Source organism: Aptenodytes patagonicus, chromosome W, assembly GCF_965638725.1.
Source record: "Aptenodytes patagonicus chromosome W, bAptPat1.pri.cur, whole genome shotgun sequence".
Taxonomy (NCBI): domain Eukaryota; kingdom Metazoa; phylum Chordata; class Aves; order Sphenisciformes; family Spheniscidae; genus Aptenodytes; species Aptenodytes patagonicus.
In genome coordinates this window covers 3,379,392-3,398,118 of record NC_134981.1, presented here as the reverse complement: position 1 = coordinate 3,398,118, position 18,727 = coordinate 3,379,392, and the positions used below count along the sequence as shown (strand labels likewise).

Below are 18,727 nucleotides of genomic sequence, written 5' to 3'. Positions count from 1 at the left end.
AAGGCTCTTTTACTTAGAGCTTTAAATGAAGATACTTAATTCACTGGGAGAAGAGATGGCACTTCAGGTACTCATGAAAGAAGCAACAAAATAAGCGTAGGAGTATGCCAAGGGAGTTGTTAAGAGAATGGTTCAAGAGCAGTAAAGGGGGTGGAAGTGTAGGAAGAGACAAGAACAGACGTAGGCTGAAACCTTAAGGGTTTGCGTTAAGAAATGCAGACTCGATATACAAGTAGTAAAAAGTCATGGGGGGATATGATATCTATCAGAGGAGCTACAGAGGAAGGCAGGAGTGGCGGCAACTTGGATGGCCTTCACAAATCAATCAAGTAACCAGAAGAGGGGAAAAAAAGCTATTTTGCCTGTAGCAGCACTAAGGCAGAAAGATACTCAAGCGTGACTAGAGAGATTAGAACCAAGAAGAATAAAACCATCAGGTAAGTAGAGGTATCAAAATACGCAGCGAGAACTGCTCTCCAGTCACAAGCAAAAGTACAAACCACCTACTGAAAACTGCTTCGGAAAAACATTTTAAGAGCAATTTTCTCTAGCAATTGAAAAGAAGGAAGAGAATGTACCTGTTGGGACTCTTGAATAAAAACGTCATAGGGAACAGTTTAATTAATTTCTTCTCTGTTTAAATAAACCCAAGCAACTGTTTTCTGACACATTTACGTTACGGGCACAACCCAAACACGGCAGCGGTCGACCCTTGAGCGTGTAAACTGGAAACCAGAAAGGAGGTGCGTGTTCCAGCCGCACATTGAGCTGTGTGTAACCTCATCTTACGCAGAAGCAGCGATGTGTTTAGGCTATGCTGCACCAAGTTAGAGACATGCTCTTTTACTGCCTCCATGAGGAGAGCCACGCACACTGTCACAGACCGTAAAATATTTTCTGGCCGACCACTTGCGGCCTGAACTTTAATATCCCCTAGGGATGCTGCCAGTGAATGGATTTCACAAAAGAGCAAAATAAATAGTATCAGTTTTAACAGCAACTGACTTGCAAAGTGTTATTTAGTTTACCGGGAAAAAGAAAAACAACATATACCATTACTGTTAGCGATATATTGTATTTCACTCTTATTAGATGGAAAACCTTCAGGAAGAATTTTTATATGTAATACACACACCAATAAAACACATCTGGTGTGGGGAAGAGAGCAACCACCTACCAAAACACAGTATATAGTATAACAAACATGAGAAACCTTTTTCTTAGCAAAAAAATGGCATCAAGCCTTTCATATTCTTCAGGCAACCTCTCTCTCTCTCTCTCTAGCAAACAGTCCGCCCACAAAAGGTCAGAATCTAGTCACACTATTCAGGAGAAAAACCATCAGTCAACCTACCGGGAAAGACATACACTACAATATGTTACAAAAATTCTTATCTAGGCCACTCCCTTCTATCACAGAATCCTTGAGACTGGAAGGGATCTCTTGAGACCATCTAGTCCAACCTTCTGCTCAAACAGAGCCACGGAGCAGGTCACCATATCCACTGAGTAATCAAAAAGAATAAAATATGTCCATAGAAGAATTTCTTACCACATTTTAACTAACTTGAAGCATTATCAAATGGGGCACTACTCGCTTTATTTTTTTTTAAAAAAAGTATAAACAAAAGCAAAAAAATGGACTAAGTGCTACTTTTACCACGTGCTGGCCTGCAGGGAAGGCGTCCCTGCAGTGCCTGCAGATACAAATGCCTCAGATTCTAACACATCTTGAGATGGACCGTCTATGGTTACAACCCAAGCAGGCCTGTGGACAGCTTTTCTGTACTGAGCATGCACACTGGTATCACTTGTTGAAAAAGAAATGGGCTACAGGTGTGTTTGTAAGAGAGGTCACACAGAAGGCAATACTTCATAAGGTTTGAAGTATGGTTTATAGAAAATAAGACTCACTTGCCACCCCAGATGCGATCCCGTAAAGCAGTCCTCCTCCATCTGTTTGCTGCTGAAAGACATGGGTCCCTGGAGGAGGCCTTCTTTCTTGTCTAATGAAATTATATAGTAAAGTTTTCACAAGTCTGCTGGTATATGGGAGACTGAAAAGAAAAAGAGAACAGCTTTAGTTGACTCACAACTTGCAAAATTTGGCACAACAAAGCCCAGGCAGGGTGCAAAGGCTGGCGTTTGGCATTAAACACAGACAGTAACTCTCCCAGTCTTGAGCAGACTGGAAAGGGAAAGAACGCCAAGGTCTTGCCCATGCAAAGCTGCACTGACTTCAGCAGGGCTCTGCAGGAGCACCTTCAACAGCAGGATCATCAAAACTGTTTTGTTTTCTTTTTTCAGTACTACTTTTAAATCAATCATTTAATTTGTGGAATCATTGCATTCTTTTACCTCAAGACACAACTGAAAAAATATTTATGCAAGGGAAAGAAACATTATATTTGTTTCATTTTCGCTCCATGCTTTGGTTACATAGAACCGGTAACAATAGTATTTCTCCACACCCCCAATATTTTTGTCTGTGTGCACGGCTGGGGCCAATTTGCAAAGACCAATGAACCATCTGACCTCACATCAGTGACTGACAGGTGCACATAAAGTGTGCTGGATTTAAATAAAAGGTTACAGTATTTCCAAAACAGAGAAGGATTTCCACAGAAGCAAACAGTTGGTTCCCATTCCCACGTGATATAGAGGTGGACAGACCGGGGCTGTGTTACGATGAACTCCAGCCCCCTCTAACCACTACCCCTCCAACTCTTCACATTGCCCTAGATTCCCAGCCACCAAATTCCCACCCCTCTCTCCAGAGGCCAGGTACCTGCTACTCCCAACTCAGGTCTCCTAGACCACGTACTGCCTTTTCTCCCAAACATTCCCCGTTTTGCCCCAAACCCTCACCTCCTTCGGCCCAGAGACTGAAGTACCACCAAACCCCACAAATACGGAGGCTCTGCCTCTACCCCGCTGCAGTTTCAGGCTGAAGTCTGCCCTGTGCTCCCTCTGCCCACATCCAAGACGAGCCTCCCTCCTTTCCCTGCGTGCCGCCCCGGAGCAGTAGCTCTCTCTTACATCTACTAGAAATTTCAGAACACCAGACAATAGATACACTTCCCAAAAATCTGCCCGCGTGGAATTTAAAGTTGAAAGAGGATGAATGGTAGCCTGACCAAAATGCGTAAAAGCCACCGTGACAAAGCATTTAAACAAAACAACCGACTCGCCAGAACAAGTGGTATTACTCATACGACCGAGTTTACCACCTGCTAAGTATTTCCACTGTTGCAGCTTAAAACTCAACGCAGCACATATGTGCAGTCTTTCCAGGGGCTGCTCTTTATTTGTCTCACAAGAAGGCTCATTAGCATTTCTGAGGTACATGGGTTCCCTAGACTGCAATGTTACAGGAAGAGACCCATACCTGAATCAAAAACCATCTTGAAAAGTAAAAGCTGTTTTAAGTTAGTGAAATTACCCTCAAAAAATGAAAATGGCTTCCAAAATAGTTTTACTGAAGTCAGGGCTGCGAGATTTAAACCTGAAACCTTCCAACAGTCTTTACAGCTGTTTGCTTTTGTGTTCTGTTTTCTTTTGAGCAGAACAAGTTTTCTTTCAAAACAAATTTCACTGTCTTTTGTTTTCAAGTACAAACAGTCTAAACAAGTGGTCAGAAGCGTTTGCTTTGCCGTTAGGTACCACCCCAGAACACGACATACCATCGCCCATGCATCAGGTATTTGTGAATGATGCTCTCTCGTAGAATTTCTTTATGGAATAATTGGCAGGAGAGGAAGACGATGAGAGTCGTCACAGCTTCCAAGGAAATGCTGTATGTAATATCTCTGCAGGAAAAAAAAAGGAACATTTGTAAAGACTAATCTACTGGGTTTGTTTACAAACTGACTTCCAAGAAGACTTGGTAGCTTCACCTGAGGTTATACACTGTTTAGCACAGTGACTTTCAATTGGGAACACATAAACAACAAATTCAAAAAACCCAGAATCGCTTCATACCAACAACGGGTTGTTTTTCTTAGACTCACACATTTTTTTTTTTTCTATATGCCAAAGACCAGACAATATAAAAACATTGAAGTATTGCCCAGAACATTCCAGGTGCAATTTTCAGACTACACTTCACTCTAAAAATAATCTATCTCAAAGGCATGTCCTTTGTCCTGTTAAATAAAATTGTCACAAAACCACCATTCTAAGCCAGGGAAATGCCCAGCTAGCCAAACACAGTTCCATCTGCCAGGAAAAGTGGATCCCTAAGAAAGGAATGTAATACACAAAGGCTAGTTTAAGTGTAAGAAATGCTTAGGATATCAAGATACTACATACAGTTGTTCAGCGTTAAATGGTATTTTTGAGGTAACAGTGAAGCCTAAAGTTTCAAGACATTACAGCCAATCCCAAAGAATGTGCTGTAATGATTAAATACTGGCACCAGACAGTTTAGCAAAGCTCATTAAGTTAAGGTTAATTAGGAAAGACTGTGCAGCAAAATGCATGAGAGAGATCTCCACTGTTTGGGATATCTTGTGCTTTCTGTTCCCACCTCTGCCTATAATGAGCTTGTTACATATCTTATTTTTAAAAGAGGGAGAAAAATGGCATTTGCCTCCTTAATCAGTAATAAATTGCAGACTACAAGAAACCTTTTAACACACAATGAAATAACTTGGACGTGAACCAGTATCATTCTTGCTTTCAACCCAAGACCATTTTTACCTCCTCCAAAAGCAAGGAGATACTTCTTTCGGTGCAACAGTACCATCCTGTAATCCATTAGAAAGATTGTTATAAAGTACTTTTAATGTTTTCCCCACTGTTACTATTTAATTTCCACAGTATGCTTCACAATCCAATATTGTTAAGCTATAACAGGTGTCCAGCATCAATTATCAAGGTTTTTTGACCTGGGACCTACTGGAAATTCAAAATCTATTTATCCTTGTCAAATTCAAAGGTTTTATAGTATCTCTATTTAAAATAAAATTTTTAAAAAATCAGCATCAATGTGTGTTTAAGCAGTGATGCTAAGTTCTTCTTTGTTACAAAGTCACCTTCCAAAAAAATCTTATTCTTAACAGTTAAAACAAGTATAAACATACAACTAAGTGCTCTTTCAAATAATGACAACTTGAAAACTACAGTGCAATCTCTCTTGAAACAAAATAAGCTAACCACAGAAAAGACTGGCTGGAGTAAAACTCTTCATTAGCCTCAGGATCAGAACTGGTGTGGTCCTCACCAAAATGAAGAGGATTTCATTTAGAAGAAGTCAGTCTGATTTTTAGCACGCTCAATTCCTTCAATATTCTCAAGTGTGCTGCTAGAAATGCTGCAAATAACATGCATTGCTGTAAAACACGAGGAAGAAGAGTTTCGCGCATCACGGTGTATAGACAGCTGAAGTTCGGCTCTTCTGCAGTAGCTCTAGGCCAGAGTTTGAGCAATGCGCGTACCAGTTATTTGCTCAAAGTCAAGAGCAAACTGGAATCACAATTTCCTGGATTGCAGTCCACACAACCGCACTACCTCCGATACAAAAATGTTTTTGAAAGTGAAGGTTATGCAAGCTCACTGGTTTTTTTCTTCTCTCACATCATTTAAGTATTTGAATCGGTAACATTTTAAGTTATACATCAGGAAGAGATGTACTGCTTAAATAACATTCTTCCTTAAAATCATCAAGTACAATTTAATTACTTTTAGTTTTCGTGAGTTACCTGACTTTTTGCCCACTACTGAGGAAGTTAGCCAGTGTAAATGCTGATCAGGCCAGAGGTTACACTGCGATCTGGCTCCACTGCAAATTCATCTCAGCCAGAAGCAAGGCTGAGCTAGGAACGGCTCCCACTCCCTCTCCAAAACCGTGATGCTTTGCAATCAACTACCCACGTCCACCCCAAGCAAAGCAGGGAAGACCCGTATGTACTGATTATTAGAAGTTTAGCCACCAGCAAAAAAAAAAAAAATTAAGAAATGTTTTTCTATCAAAATAAAAACAAGCTTGGAAAAAATAATTTTTAGCTACAGAAAAAAAAAAAAAAATCAGAAGCTTATCATTACCAAGGCTGAGAAGACAAGAATAATGTCTCCAACCCTGAGTTGATGAATGAAAAGTCTGGCTTCGTGACATGCTACAACATCCAGAACAGCTGGGTCACTTTGCTGAGAGGAAACAAATTTCAGAGTCTTTTTCTCCATCTGCATCATTCATTTACTTATTTTTCTGACAAACCATACAAGTGGAATAGCAAATCGGAGGAGACGTTACAAAATTCTTTTCTATTTTTATAAGATTCAGTGTAAAGAAATAAAAAGAGGTTACTGTAATGTATTAAGTAATTTTTTTTTTTGGGGGGGGGGGGGGCGGGGAATCTGCTTTCAATACCCTTATATAACTCTGAACGAGAAAAAATAGAAAGCAAGCTGAATTCATGCAGCTCCAGTTAGCGAGTTATTCTCATTTTCTTTCCATTCGAAACCCAGTTAGGGCACATTTAACTGCAGAAACATTCCACTCAACCTGTAGAATCTGTTCAAATTAAATCTGCTCTGACATAAACACAACCAGAGTCCTGATATCTGGGGTAACCCCTCAGCTACAGTCACCCTTAATTTATCAGCACAAGGATAAAGCTTCAGAGCAAAATTATTTTCTCCACCAAGGGTCAAATGTACAGTTTTCTGAAACTCAAGCATTTCTAAAGGGTCACAAGAACTACCAGGAACCTCTTTTAACTTCAAAGAAAATATTGTTTATTTATACTGAGAGACTATAGAATAGGGGGTTTTGTTTTTGATTTTTTTTTTTTTAAATTCAAAGCTATCGGTCATATAGAATGACTTTACATGGAATTTATGCTGATCTCCAACTTCCTCTGAAAACTGTTTGCTTGCAGATAAGGAGGAAACTAGAAATAATGAACTCATGTATCAATTACATGTCAAAATTATTTAGCTATTTATTTCAGAAAACCAGAACTGCATGATGTTTTGAGTTTCTGTGGCTTTTTTTTCCCCCCCTTTCCAAGTGTCCTATAAAACAGACGAAAAAAAAATCCGCTGAACTCAGATAAAGCTCAAGTAAATGGGCTTCATAGAGCAATGTACCAAAGCATACACAGGTCTTTTTTTCTTTTCTCCCTCTGGATTTTCTCATTTGGGGATTTCAATAGTTATTCTCACTTAATTTTTCCCTCTTTTTTCCTCTCTCCTTCCCACTGGAGGATATGTTCCTGTATCAGGTAGACAAGCTAACAGGTATTATTCTTTTGTCCCTCTTAAGACGTACTTCTTTCACGGGGGAACAATCTGGCATTGACTGAACTCTAGAAATCATGGCAATCATTTCTCTCCCGCATTCAGGTTCTTTCCTTATTACTGGTAGCTGCCCTCCTTGGTATCACATTTCTTACGCCGTGACACAAAGCAAGCGCCTGTTTCTTTAACCAGATGGAACAGGTCCAGGGCCTTGCATGTGACACCCAAGTTAAAACTGACTTCTGGCAACCAACCTTATATATGCACATTTAGTCTCTAAAGCAAAGACATATCATATGTATCTGTGATTATCTTAAATTATGAATTCTTCAGAGAATAATGACTTGAGCTCCAAAATGCAAGATTCCTAGATGCTAGCATAACAAATATGTGCATGCATTTAACATGCATTTTAGTATCTACATTTCAATGAGAAACAGTTGATACGTCAATGGATTCCTTCCAAAAGCAATGATACCAGATCATTTCAACGAATGCTTTTAAATTAAACAACCGTGTACAATTTGCATTATAGCAATCTTTAGACAACAACTCATTAAAATCAAATGACAAAAATTCTAAGAAGTCAGCAACGCTTTCCATCTTAATCCCTTTTGTAAGGTAGATAGCAGAGATCTACTATCTCCTCTTTGAGAGACCTATGGCCCCGGGAGTACTGCTTTAAAGCAGCACTGCATTTAGACTTTAAAGAAGTACTGCTTTAGAAGAAATTGCTAGAGAAACAAATTCTTCCAGGATACAAACTGGAAAGGATATCACTTCTCTTCGGGTCTTCCATCAAGAACATACATTTTTATTGATTTATTTTATTTATTAATTGCGGTGGCAGACTTGTAAACTCCATCGGAGCTATCAACCTGCAGGCGTTCGAGGCTGGAGAACCACACCAGACCATCTATCTGCGTATCACACCCTCGCAAGGTTTTGTCTGCTTGAACTGGACCAAGATTTCACCTTACCCTTTTAACAGACACTTATTTCAAATATATCATAATGCTGATACTGCACTTAGAAAGTTCCAAATGTCTGAAAGAGGCGCCTATGGTCAAAACAGTCCTCTCTAACAAAAATAAAAGATCTTCTTTGTGGTAGAAACAGGAAAAGAGCACACACAAACAGCCAGTTAAGGCAACCTGCCTGAGCAATAACTCTTCCAACTGCAATAGCTTGAATGCTTGCCGTTACCTGCACCCACAGACAAGTGCTCACGCTAAGTGGTACCACATAGCAAACAGATGCCACACCATGACACACCACTAGGTTTCGAAGTAGATCTCTTCTGAGCTACAAAGAAAATGCTGGAGTCTGAAGCAGACCAAAACGTCAAGATCATAATAGCAAGGTCATCTGTCAATCGTAGCCTGTGGGGAAAATACAAAAACCAAAATACTCTTGTCTACTCCTGCAGACTCAAGTAAAAGCAATAGGAGCAGGAGTCTGATGCTACCAGCAGCTTACGTATCTAAGCTGGTAAGGGGAGTGGTACGAGGGTAACTCCTGTTTCCAAATGATGCAATCGCCCCCCACAGAACAAGAACTATGGGCCTGCTAAAACCTCAACTCCCCAGTATCCTGGCATCTGCTTTTTTCCACTCAAAGCCATGCGGATGACCTTCTATCAGCGTCAACTACCAAGACCTTCAACAATCTACCTATGTGTCACCATCCTGCTGCTGCTGGCCTCTCTCCAATGCCAAGCACCGTTCACAGCTGCTTTCTGTGCTCACCACATCATTCAGCTTTGTTCCCTGCCTGCAAGAGAGAGGTCTGTGAAAGAGGAACCAAGATGAAGCATAGAGGCAATACATAGGAAAATCTCAGCTAGGAACTCCAATTACCGCTCTGCAGGCATTGTAAACACTTTAATTGCTCAATGAAATGCAGCTATTTCTATATCCTAGCACACAGACGCTGAGAGCTCTTAAATGATTTCACACGTAAAGAGCAAACTGCCTGAACAGTCAGAAACAAAACTCTGAATTTCAACTCACACCACTACACCAAGCCCCCTCCCTGCTTAAATATTTTCCTGAACTTTCACCCAGCCAGAGCTGTCTGCTCCGAGTATTAAAAGGTTAAAAGGTAACTCATTTTCTAATTTAAGGAGAGTTGCCAAAAGGGCTGATTCATACAAAAACTCTCAAATCATACAGGAACCAGGTTTCATTTCCCTGCTTCCTGAGGGCCCACCAGAAAGGTGAAAGAGGAGTCACCACAGAGAATAGGATCAGTTTTGAAAAGTGAAAAGCAAGTAGAATAGCTGGTTATCAGTCTCAGGATACAAGTACAACAACTCAAAGCGAACATAATCTTTCCTCTTGGAATCACGCCTAATTTTACACCCACTGATGGCAAATACGCACCGTGGCAGCCGATAATGTACTATGCTTATTACAGCTGACTCCAAACATTTGGGAGATGTCCCAAAGGGGCACTCAAGAAACACCAACTGGAAGCAGAGAGCATTTCTGACATTTCCTACTGCATCTCCCCCGCACTGGGTATTCTTGACTGGGAGACAGAACGAGAGTGAGAAAACAACCAAAGATGGAAATACTCTAGAGGGAGTATCTAAAGGATTAAAATGATAGTTGGATTCAAGACCCTTTATTCCCAGACCTGTTCCTAAACCATCTGAGACTACGTGGCTGTGTACCTTTTCACCTCACTGGCATTCAGTTCTTCCCTCTACAGATTAAAAACATTTTAGAAAGAGTCTAGGACTTTTAAATGTTGCACAGAGAATCCATATTCTTCTGTATTTACCTTTCACATCAACAAGTCTTGTTAGCAATACCCACTAAATCTACGTGAAAGACCTTACCTTTCGAACAACAGAACACGAGAGAGCAGTCCAAATACCCATAAAAATGGACAGCTCAAATGACTGAGCTTGTGTAGCTTTCAACCCCCAGGGAAAAGGCAGCCACAGAGAAGATGACCCAGGTGCTCAAAAAGCTACTGTAGACCATTGCAGAGATCACAGGAATCACGTCCTGTGTTCCAGCTGTGCAGCCTGCGTGAAAGGCAGACCTGCTCCACAGTCTCTCTGTAGCACCACTTCTCAAACGTGCTGGTTTCAAGGCGGAGCCGTCTTGATGTGGTGGCAGCAATAATCTTTTTGGGTCTCATGCTTGTCCAGGCAATGGAGAAAAAAGGCTTATGGCTGTCACCCTAGTCGCTGTCACCGATTTGAAACAATCTGCAAACTCTTAAGGGGCCAAAAAGATATGCCTGACTTCAGTGCCTAGCTGTCTTTGCTGCCCAGACCAGAGACCATAGAATCATAGAATCATTAAGGTTGGAAAAGACCTCTAAGATCACAGAGTCCAACCGACCAAACCCAAATACTAGCAAGCGGGTGTTTTTCAAGATGTATCCGGTATCTTTTGTGAAGACAGGACTGAAAACCGTAACAGAGGAAGCAGATTATTAGGAGCTTGAATATACAGCATGATGTATGAGAAACAGTACAGACCTCTGATACTGTGCTCTGTGATTTGAAAGTTTGGTACGAGTTGAATCTAAGTTAAAGTTAGCCTAGTGAAAAGACAGGTCATTGAGCAACACCGATCTAAGTCTAAAATGAAAACTAAATTAGAATAGAATTAGAACAGAAAGAAGAATATGTGATACAGATAAAGGTTCTCCTGCTCAGGACCTTTCGACACTTAAGAGGCCACATATCTGCCATCAGAAAAGAGAAAAGGATGTAAGAGTGATGAAGAAAATCTTCCAAATAAATATATATTTATTTGCTGCACCACCACAAGGTGCAGCAGCAAATAAAACTCCCTTTATACTCATCAGTTCCCTTCTACACAGAGCACAATAATTTGAATTAAACTTTGAGGATCTTCAAAGTGCAGCAATACAAATCTCTTTCAGTTTGGACATTTTTGCTAGCTTCAACCTAAGCTTCAACAGATGAAAGTTTCCCTTTGATGATTAGGCAAAGTTGCCAAAAATGCTGAAGTCAAATAGCTCTTCAAATACTGGAGCTACTACAATCTTGATAAAAGTTCCGTGAATAGTTCTTTTCTAAAAAGCACTATTCTGACCTATTGTTTTGAAAGTAACAAAAAAATTAAAATAGAACACTCCTGAAATAGGAGAGAAAACAGTTAACTTCTTCACTACTCACAATTAGCAAGGAAAAAAGCCTAAGCATTTCTCATCATCTGTACGTGGCATTGTTCCTACACAGCAATGATTCCGCAGAGCTTTATAATCAATTATGTCGCCCTTCTTCCTTCTACAGTCAACTTTTAAGCTCCCAGGAAACGCAGCGAGCATCCTTAAATGAGTCAAAACATTGTTAACATTTAAATTGGGAAATAACTAACATCGCAACCTAAACCAATTGTAACTACAGAAAATAATGGAATGTAATAGCAATATCAACTAACAACTTCCACTGGCACCACAGGGTGCTACTTAACAGTGATTTAACTAGATCGTGGTATTTCATTTGTCCTCCACGTGCATTTATAGTTTTTAATGAAGTGAAAATGTACTGATAACAAACAGATGTGCAGTTATGTATACCAGCTCTTAACAAGCTGCTGAAAGAAGCCTTTAGAATTTTAAGCTTTGGGAGCTCTATCTTGCAACAAAATGTTAGCAATGGTTTCTACATAAAAGTCATACAATTAAATACTGAAGTTGCATCTTTTTGCTGACTATGCAGTTTTAATCATTAATGTACACTCTTGAGTGCTAACATTAACAAAGAAAAAGCAGAGTATCCATAACATACCCAAGGGAGCCATAAATCAAACATCAACACACCGTAACACAAGTATTATAAGGGATTGCACAAGTCTAATTCTTGAAAAGCAATAATGCTGTAGTTGGGATAAAATTTCTTAAAATTAAATGTTAATATGTGAAATCTTTTTCCTTGGCATTTTGTACAATGCAGCAGAGCCCATTTTTCAAAAAGGGTAATTCAAGATCTTTTTAATAACTCTCAGACACAGAGCCACAATGCTGCAGAGTCCCATGGTCCCTACTACGACCTGTTTTAGCTATGCTGAGTGTTAACTGCCTTAAAGCGCATTTGCCTTTCCCAGTACAAACTAACTTTGAGAAACAGTTTCTTAAATTCTTCGTAAACAATTCTGAGACACTCCCAGGTACGCTCTGCTGTATCTCTCTGCAGCCTTTCCCACCAAAAATCAACGCATTTTGGTCCTTCAGTTATATTTCATAGTGAGGGATATGGAGAGGTGGGTTGCAGACTTACCATTTGTCATCTTCCCCATCTTACACCTTTCCTTATTAATTTTGAGCTAGACTGCCCACCTGCATTTTCCAAGTATGTCTGTAGGTTATCCTGTAGGCAGACATGAGCTCATTCTGCCAAGGCTTCGAGTAGAGCAAGCCCAGAGGTGAGCAACCTCTGCCTGTGCTCAGGAAAGACTTGAGCCGCCTTCATGAACTCGGAGCCCGTGCCAAGCCCAAAGTCTTATGCTTGCTCTTGGTCAGGCTGGAACATGGGTTAAGATTACATACCTGCCTGCAAAATACCACACACAGGTGTCCTAAGCTCTCCTCCCAACAGACCCTGACTTCTTACATATATATCTTCACAACGTGATACTCAACCGTGAAGAATAATAAAATATTTCTCACTGCTCCGTAACAGAATCTACACAGCTTCATCCAGCAATGCTCTCCACTTTTCAGTAACACATTTGCAAAAAAACCGTTAAGACAGCACATCTGAAATTATACACAGAGAGGAGAAAAAAATTATAGTACCTCTGAAGTGTACCGCTTTCACCAAAAAGCACCTGACATGACTTTTAGAACAATTTCAAAAGCAAAGAGTGCAGGACTGTTGCACAGCTACCTCTGCTCCTGCATTCTGGACGTAGAGATGGTCTTCCATGCTTTAAAAATAATCTTAGTATTTCAGAGAAGGAGAAAAAAAAAGCAGCTTAAACTGGGGTGTAGAGAAGCAATATATTTAGACAGCAGCTGCCAGCTGTATCCACTCCTTCATGAAACTGCATCTACAGAACCCAAGGGACACAGTAATTGTGACAATCCTCTGTTAAGGCTATTGAATGCTCCTAACAAAAACTTTGCTATTCTGAATGACGACGCTTCAAAGACAGGCTCAGCATGGAGATTTTAATGGTCTGTCACAACAAAAATTCATCTCTAATAGCAGCTTTACAGACAGATACTCTGTTAGCAGCGCCACTGTAAGCTGCCAGGGCTGCCTATCCTCTAGCAAGTGATCCTAAGTCCTGCTACAAAAATCATTACAAGTTTGAGTATTCCATGTATTCCACTCAGACAATCTATTCCTTCCCAAAATTCACATACTAGGCCTGTAATTTTCTTGCTTTATTCCAGCTAAAGACAGAAATTAACTACTCCCTTGATACAAAGTAGGGAAAGAATTTATAGTGTAAATCTGATGAGGGAGAGGGAGGGAAGTAAAAAGTAAACTCACTACTAAAATAATCCTGATCATTCTCCCCCCCAAAAATTAATATTACAGTAAGCAAAAATGTCTCAGCCTTATAACATCTTTATGAAGAACGGAGTTGGACTGTGTATTAGAGAAGGCAAGTTTTTCTGTATCTCCTTTCCCCTACCCTACCTCCCCTTCGATGATACGGGGATAAAATCATTAGTTAAGGCATTATCACAGTGTTAAACACATTATACTGGTAAACAAGACAATAACATACACTTTTGTAAGTGTTAATATCTTACTAACAATTCAGTAGCGTGCTATTTCAGGAAAAATTTAGCTAAGAAAACTTACTTGACAAAAAAAAAAACCAAAACCTTCCACATCTATCTCTTATGAAGAGTATGTTTTTGATGTAGCTGAACATTAAAGATTGTAGACAGGCTTTGTAACTACTACTTTTTAATATGCCATTATTATCACTATATTATATAGTAAAACTAAGTGCTTTCAACAGCTACTTCCATTCCGAGCAACCACATTCACACAGAAATGGAGCTGCTGACAGGTTCAGTTGTTGAAAAGGGTTAAGAACAATCATGCCTGTAAAATTTTTTCTGCCAGAAAGACAGAATAAATGATATTGGACTCCACACACACATTGGGACTTCCAAGAAAGAAAAATAAAACCCTGCAGGATTTATGAAGTTGCCCATATACCGCAGTCCTTTCACCCCTTTGTACTTCCTCTAATCTGCTCCAAACAAAAAGTGTATCTGTTCCAGGAAGTCCTGACAAGCTTTGCAGAATGACACTCTAAATCATATCACTAATTCATTACACACTACCTACCCAAACCCTCATGTAATGCTGACAGAGTTGTATTTAATGAGAGCAATGTTTCAAGAACTATTGCATCTTTGTCAGCTTTCCAACCAAAAGAACAATCCGAAGTACAAAAACTAAATCAGCAGCAGAGCTGTATCATAGAATCACAGAATGGTTTGGGTTGGAAGGGACCTTAAAGATCATCTAGTTCCAAGCCCCCCTGCCATGGGCAGGGACACCTTCCACTAGACCAGGTTGCTCAAAGCCCCGTCCAGCCTGGCCTCGAACACTTCCAGGGATGGGGCAGCCACAGCTTCTCCGGGCAACCTGTTCCAGTGCCTCACCACCCTCACAGTGAAGGATTTCTTCCTTATATCTAATCTAGATTGACCCTCGTTCAGTTTAAAGCCATTACCCCTTGTCCTATCACTACATGTCCTTTGAAAAAGCCCCTCTCCAGCTTTCCTGTAGGCCCCTTCAGGTACTAGAAGGCTCTCTCAAAGCTGTGATGCTTTAATTGGGGCACTACATTTTCGGCACAGACTACAATGCAGTTTAACACAAAAGATACTGCTAACACTATCTTGAAGAAAAACGAAGTTAAAACTTATCAGGACAGGTGTGGAAAAACGTTTTTATTTCCAAAGAACAAAGTAAGTTCTCCCTCATATAATACTGAAGTATGCTTCATGACACATATCCCAGTGAGATGTGGAATCAACATATCTCAAATACAGCAGATGCATGGAAAAAGCCATGTAAACAAATCTGGAGACCTACAGAAACATTCCACTTAGTCATCGCTCATCTCTTCTCCGGACATCAAGTTGCTGGTATCTCAGAAATTAGTATAAACAAGTCATATGACTTAATGCACACGCAGTTCAAAAACCCACACAACTGCAGAAGAGGAACTTTTGTCTGCACCTTGCTGCATCCCGCAGAGATAAAGCGACACCTCCAATGCATTCCCTGTACAATTAGCACAACCATTTCTAGCCAAAAGTTAGCGGTAACTGTCTGTGTGCTGACAGAGGTACCTGAAACAAACGCCAAAGCTCCTACAAAATAAAACAGGATAACTTCTGTTGATCGTTTGAACTGGGTGTGAGATGCTGATCATGTACTTCTTCCAACGGAATATTCAGTGCTGGTGCTGGCAGCAGGTTATCATTATCCTTATCAGTACTGCACCATCACAGGGAACATTCAAATACGAGTATTTACACATCATAACCCCATCACTCTAAGTTTTATATTCTCTCAAATGCTCAGTTTATACAAGGAGGCTAAAAAAAAAAAAAGAGAAAAGAAAAAAGCCAACTTACAAGAGGGGAATTTCAACAATGAGCTGGATGAGGCAACACAGCAACTCTTCTATGAGGTCTTCACACTCTGTTCCTGAAAAGAAGCGTACCAAAGGTTTTCTGGATTTTCAGATACCAAAAGAAAGCATAGATTTAAACACGCAGATCTAGACAGTCGATATTTTAATTAAGGAACAAACACTAGAAGAGAAATTTTACCTGTTTAAGATAGCATTCTTTCCTGAATTAGAAGGCATTTGGGATTATCACCAGAGAAAATGGTGATGCTAAGCCTTTTATATATAAAACAAATAACTAATAACAATTGGATAAATAAGATGTTGGTATTGTAGGAATATGCTAATATTGAGCACATCAAGCCTCACTTTACTACTTACCTAAGTTCATATTAAGTGGTGTTATTACTAACAGTTGAACTGATCACTAGTGACTTCTAACTGGTCCACAGCTCAAGTCTCCTCCCAAAATTCCCTGCACTCTGCATATTTCCTCACCCCTGTTTTAAATCCCAAGTGAAGAATAAGCAGAGACAGATAGAAAACACAGTTCCATTTGTCTAACATACACTGAACAATATTCTAAATTGTGATCCGCCAAATGAATGCAGCCTACAGTACACATCACTGCTGCTCTTAGGCAATTAAATCTACACACTATTTTTTCATGAATATACATTTACTTACTGAAGAGGTTTTACACATTTCAATGACAAGTAAGAATTCATGAGTTTCCAAAATGCATTCTAAGTGAGCAGAAACTATTCTCTAATCATACACAATGTGACAAAATGCATGGGATGATTAAAAATAATTTTTAAAATGCAACTATTCTAAGCAATAAAATTGGTGGTATTTTACATTAGCACTGTATTTTGTAAAAGCAACCGTAACAAAGGACTTGCAAGACTTACTGAGGAAAAAGCTTATTAAGCCATTTGAAGTTGTCATATAATACAAAAAAAATGGAAGATAAATCTCTTGGCTCATTAGGATTTTTTCTGCTTTCAAAATAAAATTATAAAGAGAAACCTACAACACAAAGAAGTGTAGGGGTTTATAGTGCTGAATGGCCTAAGAGCAGGCATAGTTTTTCCCTCTGCGTTACCTGATAGGCATTAGGGCATTGCAGCACAATGATTACCCAAATGCTTGTTTATTTTGTATTTTTCAAATAAATACGTCCTGCAATAAACACAACATTATAGCCACATTATGGCAGTGTTACTCTGTCGAACCCAAGTTTGTTCTTAAATCCAGAACTCAGTTTTAAGAAGCACACCAGAGGGAATACTCACAATACAGCAAAATTATTTCTTTCCACAATCGGTTTATTAAGAACACATTAAAAATTGTCACCTAGTGAACTGCGCATTCTAAAGGAAATCAGTTTTTTATCACAGAAACATGGTTTCCTTTATATAGGATCCCCCATGAGTAACACAATGTAGCTCCTGTTAGTAAAAACCAAGAACTGCTAGGAGTATTTAACCTTAGACAGAAACCACTGCCAATATAAAGCCCAGATAATGTATTCTAAGGTAACTTGAACGTGACAGTTTCCTAAGGTTTTCTGAATCTAGAAAACGCTTATAGAGCAAGACTGCTATTAGTTCCCAAAAGGTACCTAATTTTTTCTCTTGACAATTGAGGAAGGGGAGGAGGAGAGAAGAAAAAGGATGAAAAAAGTAAAGTGAGCGCATTTAAGAATATAGTTTCTTCCACCATGCTATATACACAACTCATTTGAAGAGAGAATAATGTTATTTGAATATGAAAGAGGGCTTTTCCCCTACACTATATTCAAAATAAAGCAAGAAAATATTGGGTTAGCACAATCACGTAGAATGGAAGATGTTAGTCTTTCCTGCTCTGTTCTCAAACTTTTTTTCTTTAAAAAAAAAAGCTTAATTGCTGTAATCAATGTCTACAATAATTAATGTATCCTTTTCCCCAATGGGGCACAGGCATTCTTGTTTAATTCTTGTCTTGCCAAGACAATGAGGCGGATGCATGCCAAGTCTATAACGTGAGAGCGAGCTATAAACATGGAACACTATGTGTTTTCATAAACAATGTCATTTTCAATAGCAGGATAAAGACAACACACACAATACTCATTCACATTAATAGATCACATACTTGGATCAAAGACACGTGTAAAGCCTTGGGGAAAAATAAGTAAAGGGGGAATCTGTCCAGATAAGATCAGAGCAGACTTGCAGAGAGAGGAATCATAGGCGCATCTTCTAAACTCCATGGCAGTGCAGCAGTAACTGCAAACACACACGGTTTTTAAAATGTCCAGTTACCCTGAAGGACCATTTTTTATCAGCTATATTTAAGTCCTCAAACATGTGGATTACTTGCATTGTGGGTTTTCTGGCTTTTTGGTGGGGTTTGTTTGGTTTGGGTTGTTTGGAGTTTTGTTTTTTGGGTTTGCTGGTTTGTTTGGGGTTTTTTTACATAAAAAAATAATACTTTGTGTTTAACTTTTTCAAAGCTACACGTTACAGACACTGCATCAGCAGACACTACACAGGCAAAATGGCTTATCCAGAGGAAAGTATACATGCCAGGAGACTCCACTTCTGGTAGAATCAGCCCAGCTCCATCCTTGGCCCTGATACAGGGCCTAACATAGACAGTAAAAAAGTCTTTCTTCTCAAGAATCTAACTAGTATGTTGTCACGACCTGGTGTGAGCTGCTGTAGCAGCTGGGTGTACCCGATGTTAATAAGATATTCAGGCATAGCAAGGTATAGCCTCACCTTAGATGCTACTTGTTTTTCTGCCCTGTTGCTCCTACAGATAGGATAGAACCTGGACATCAGTAATGAAATAATTCATTACTTGTTAACAATGGGTACATAAACTAA

At 39.6% G+C, this 18,727-nt stretch overlaps 1 protein-coding gene across 5 annotated transcripts in view; it reads right to left on the bottom strand.

Annotated features, from left to right (window-relative positions):
• LOC143172286 (dymeclin) overlaps nt 1–18,727 on the bottom strand; it is a 224,911-nt gene that overhangs the window by 175,473 nt on the left and 30,711 nt on the right. For all 5 annotated transcript variants that reach the window (XM_076361540.1, XM_076361539.1, XM_076361538.1 and 2 more), the window contains exons 6-8: nt 15,853–15,925; nt 3,684–3,809; nt 1,915–2,057 (exon numbers count right to left, since the gene is read on the bottom strand). In XM_076361540.1, the coding sequence (XP_076217655.1) occupies nt 1,915–2,057; nt 3,684–3,809; nt 15,853–15,925 (342 nt within the window). The remainder of the gene's footprint in view (nt 1–1,914; nt 2,058–3,683; nt 3,810–15,852; nt 15,926–18,727) is intronic.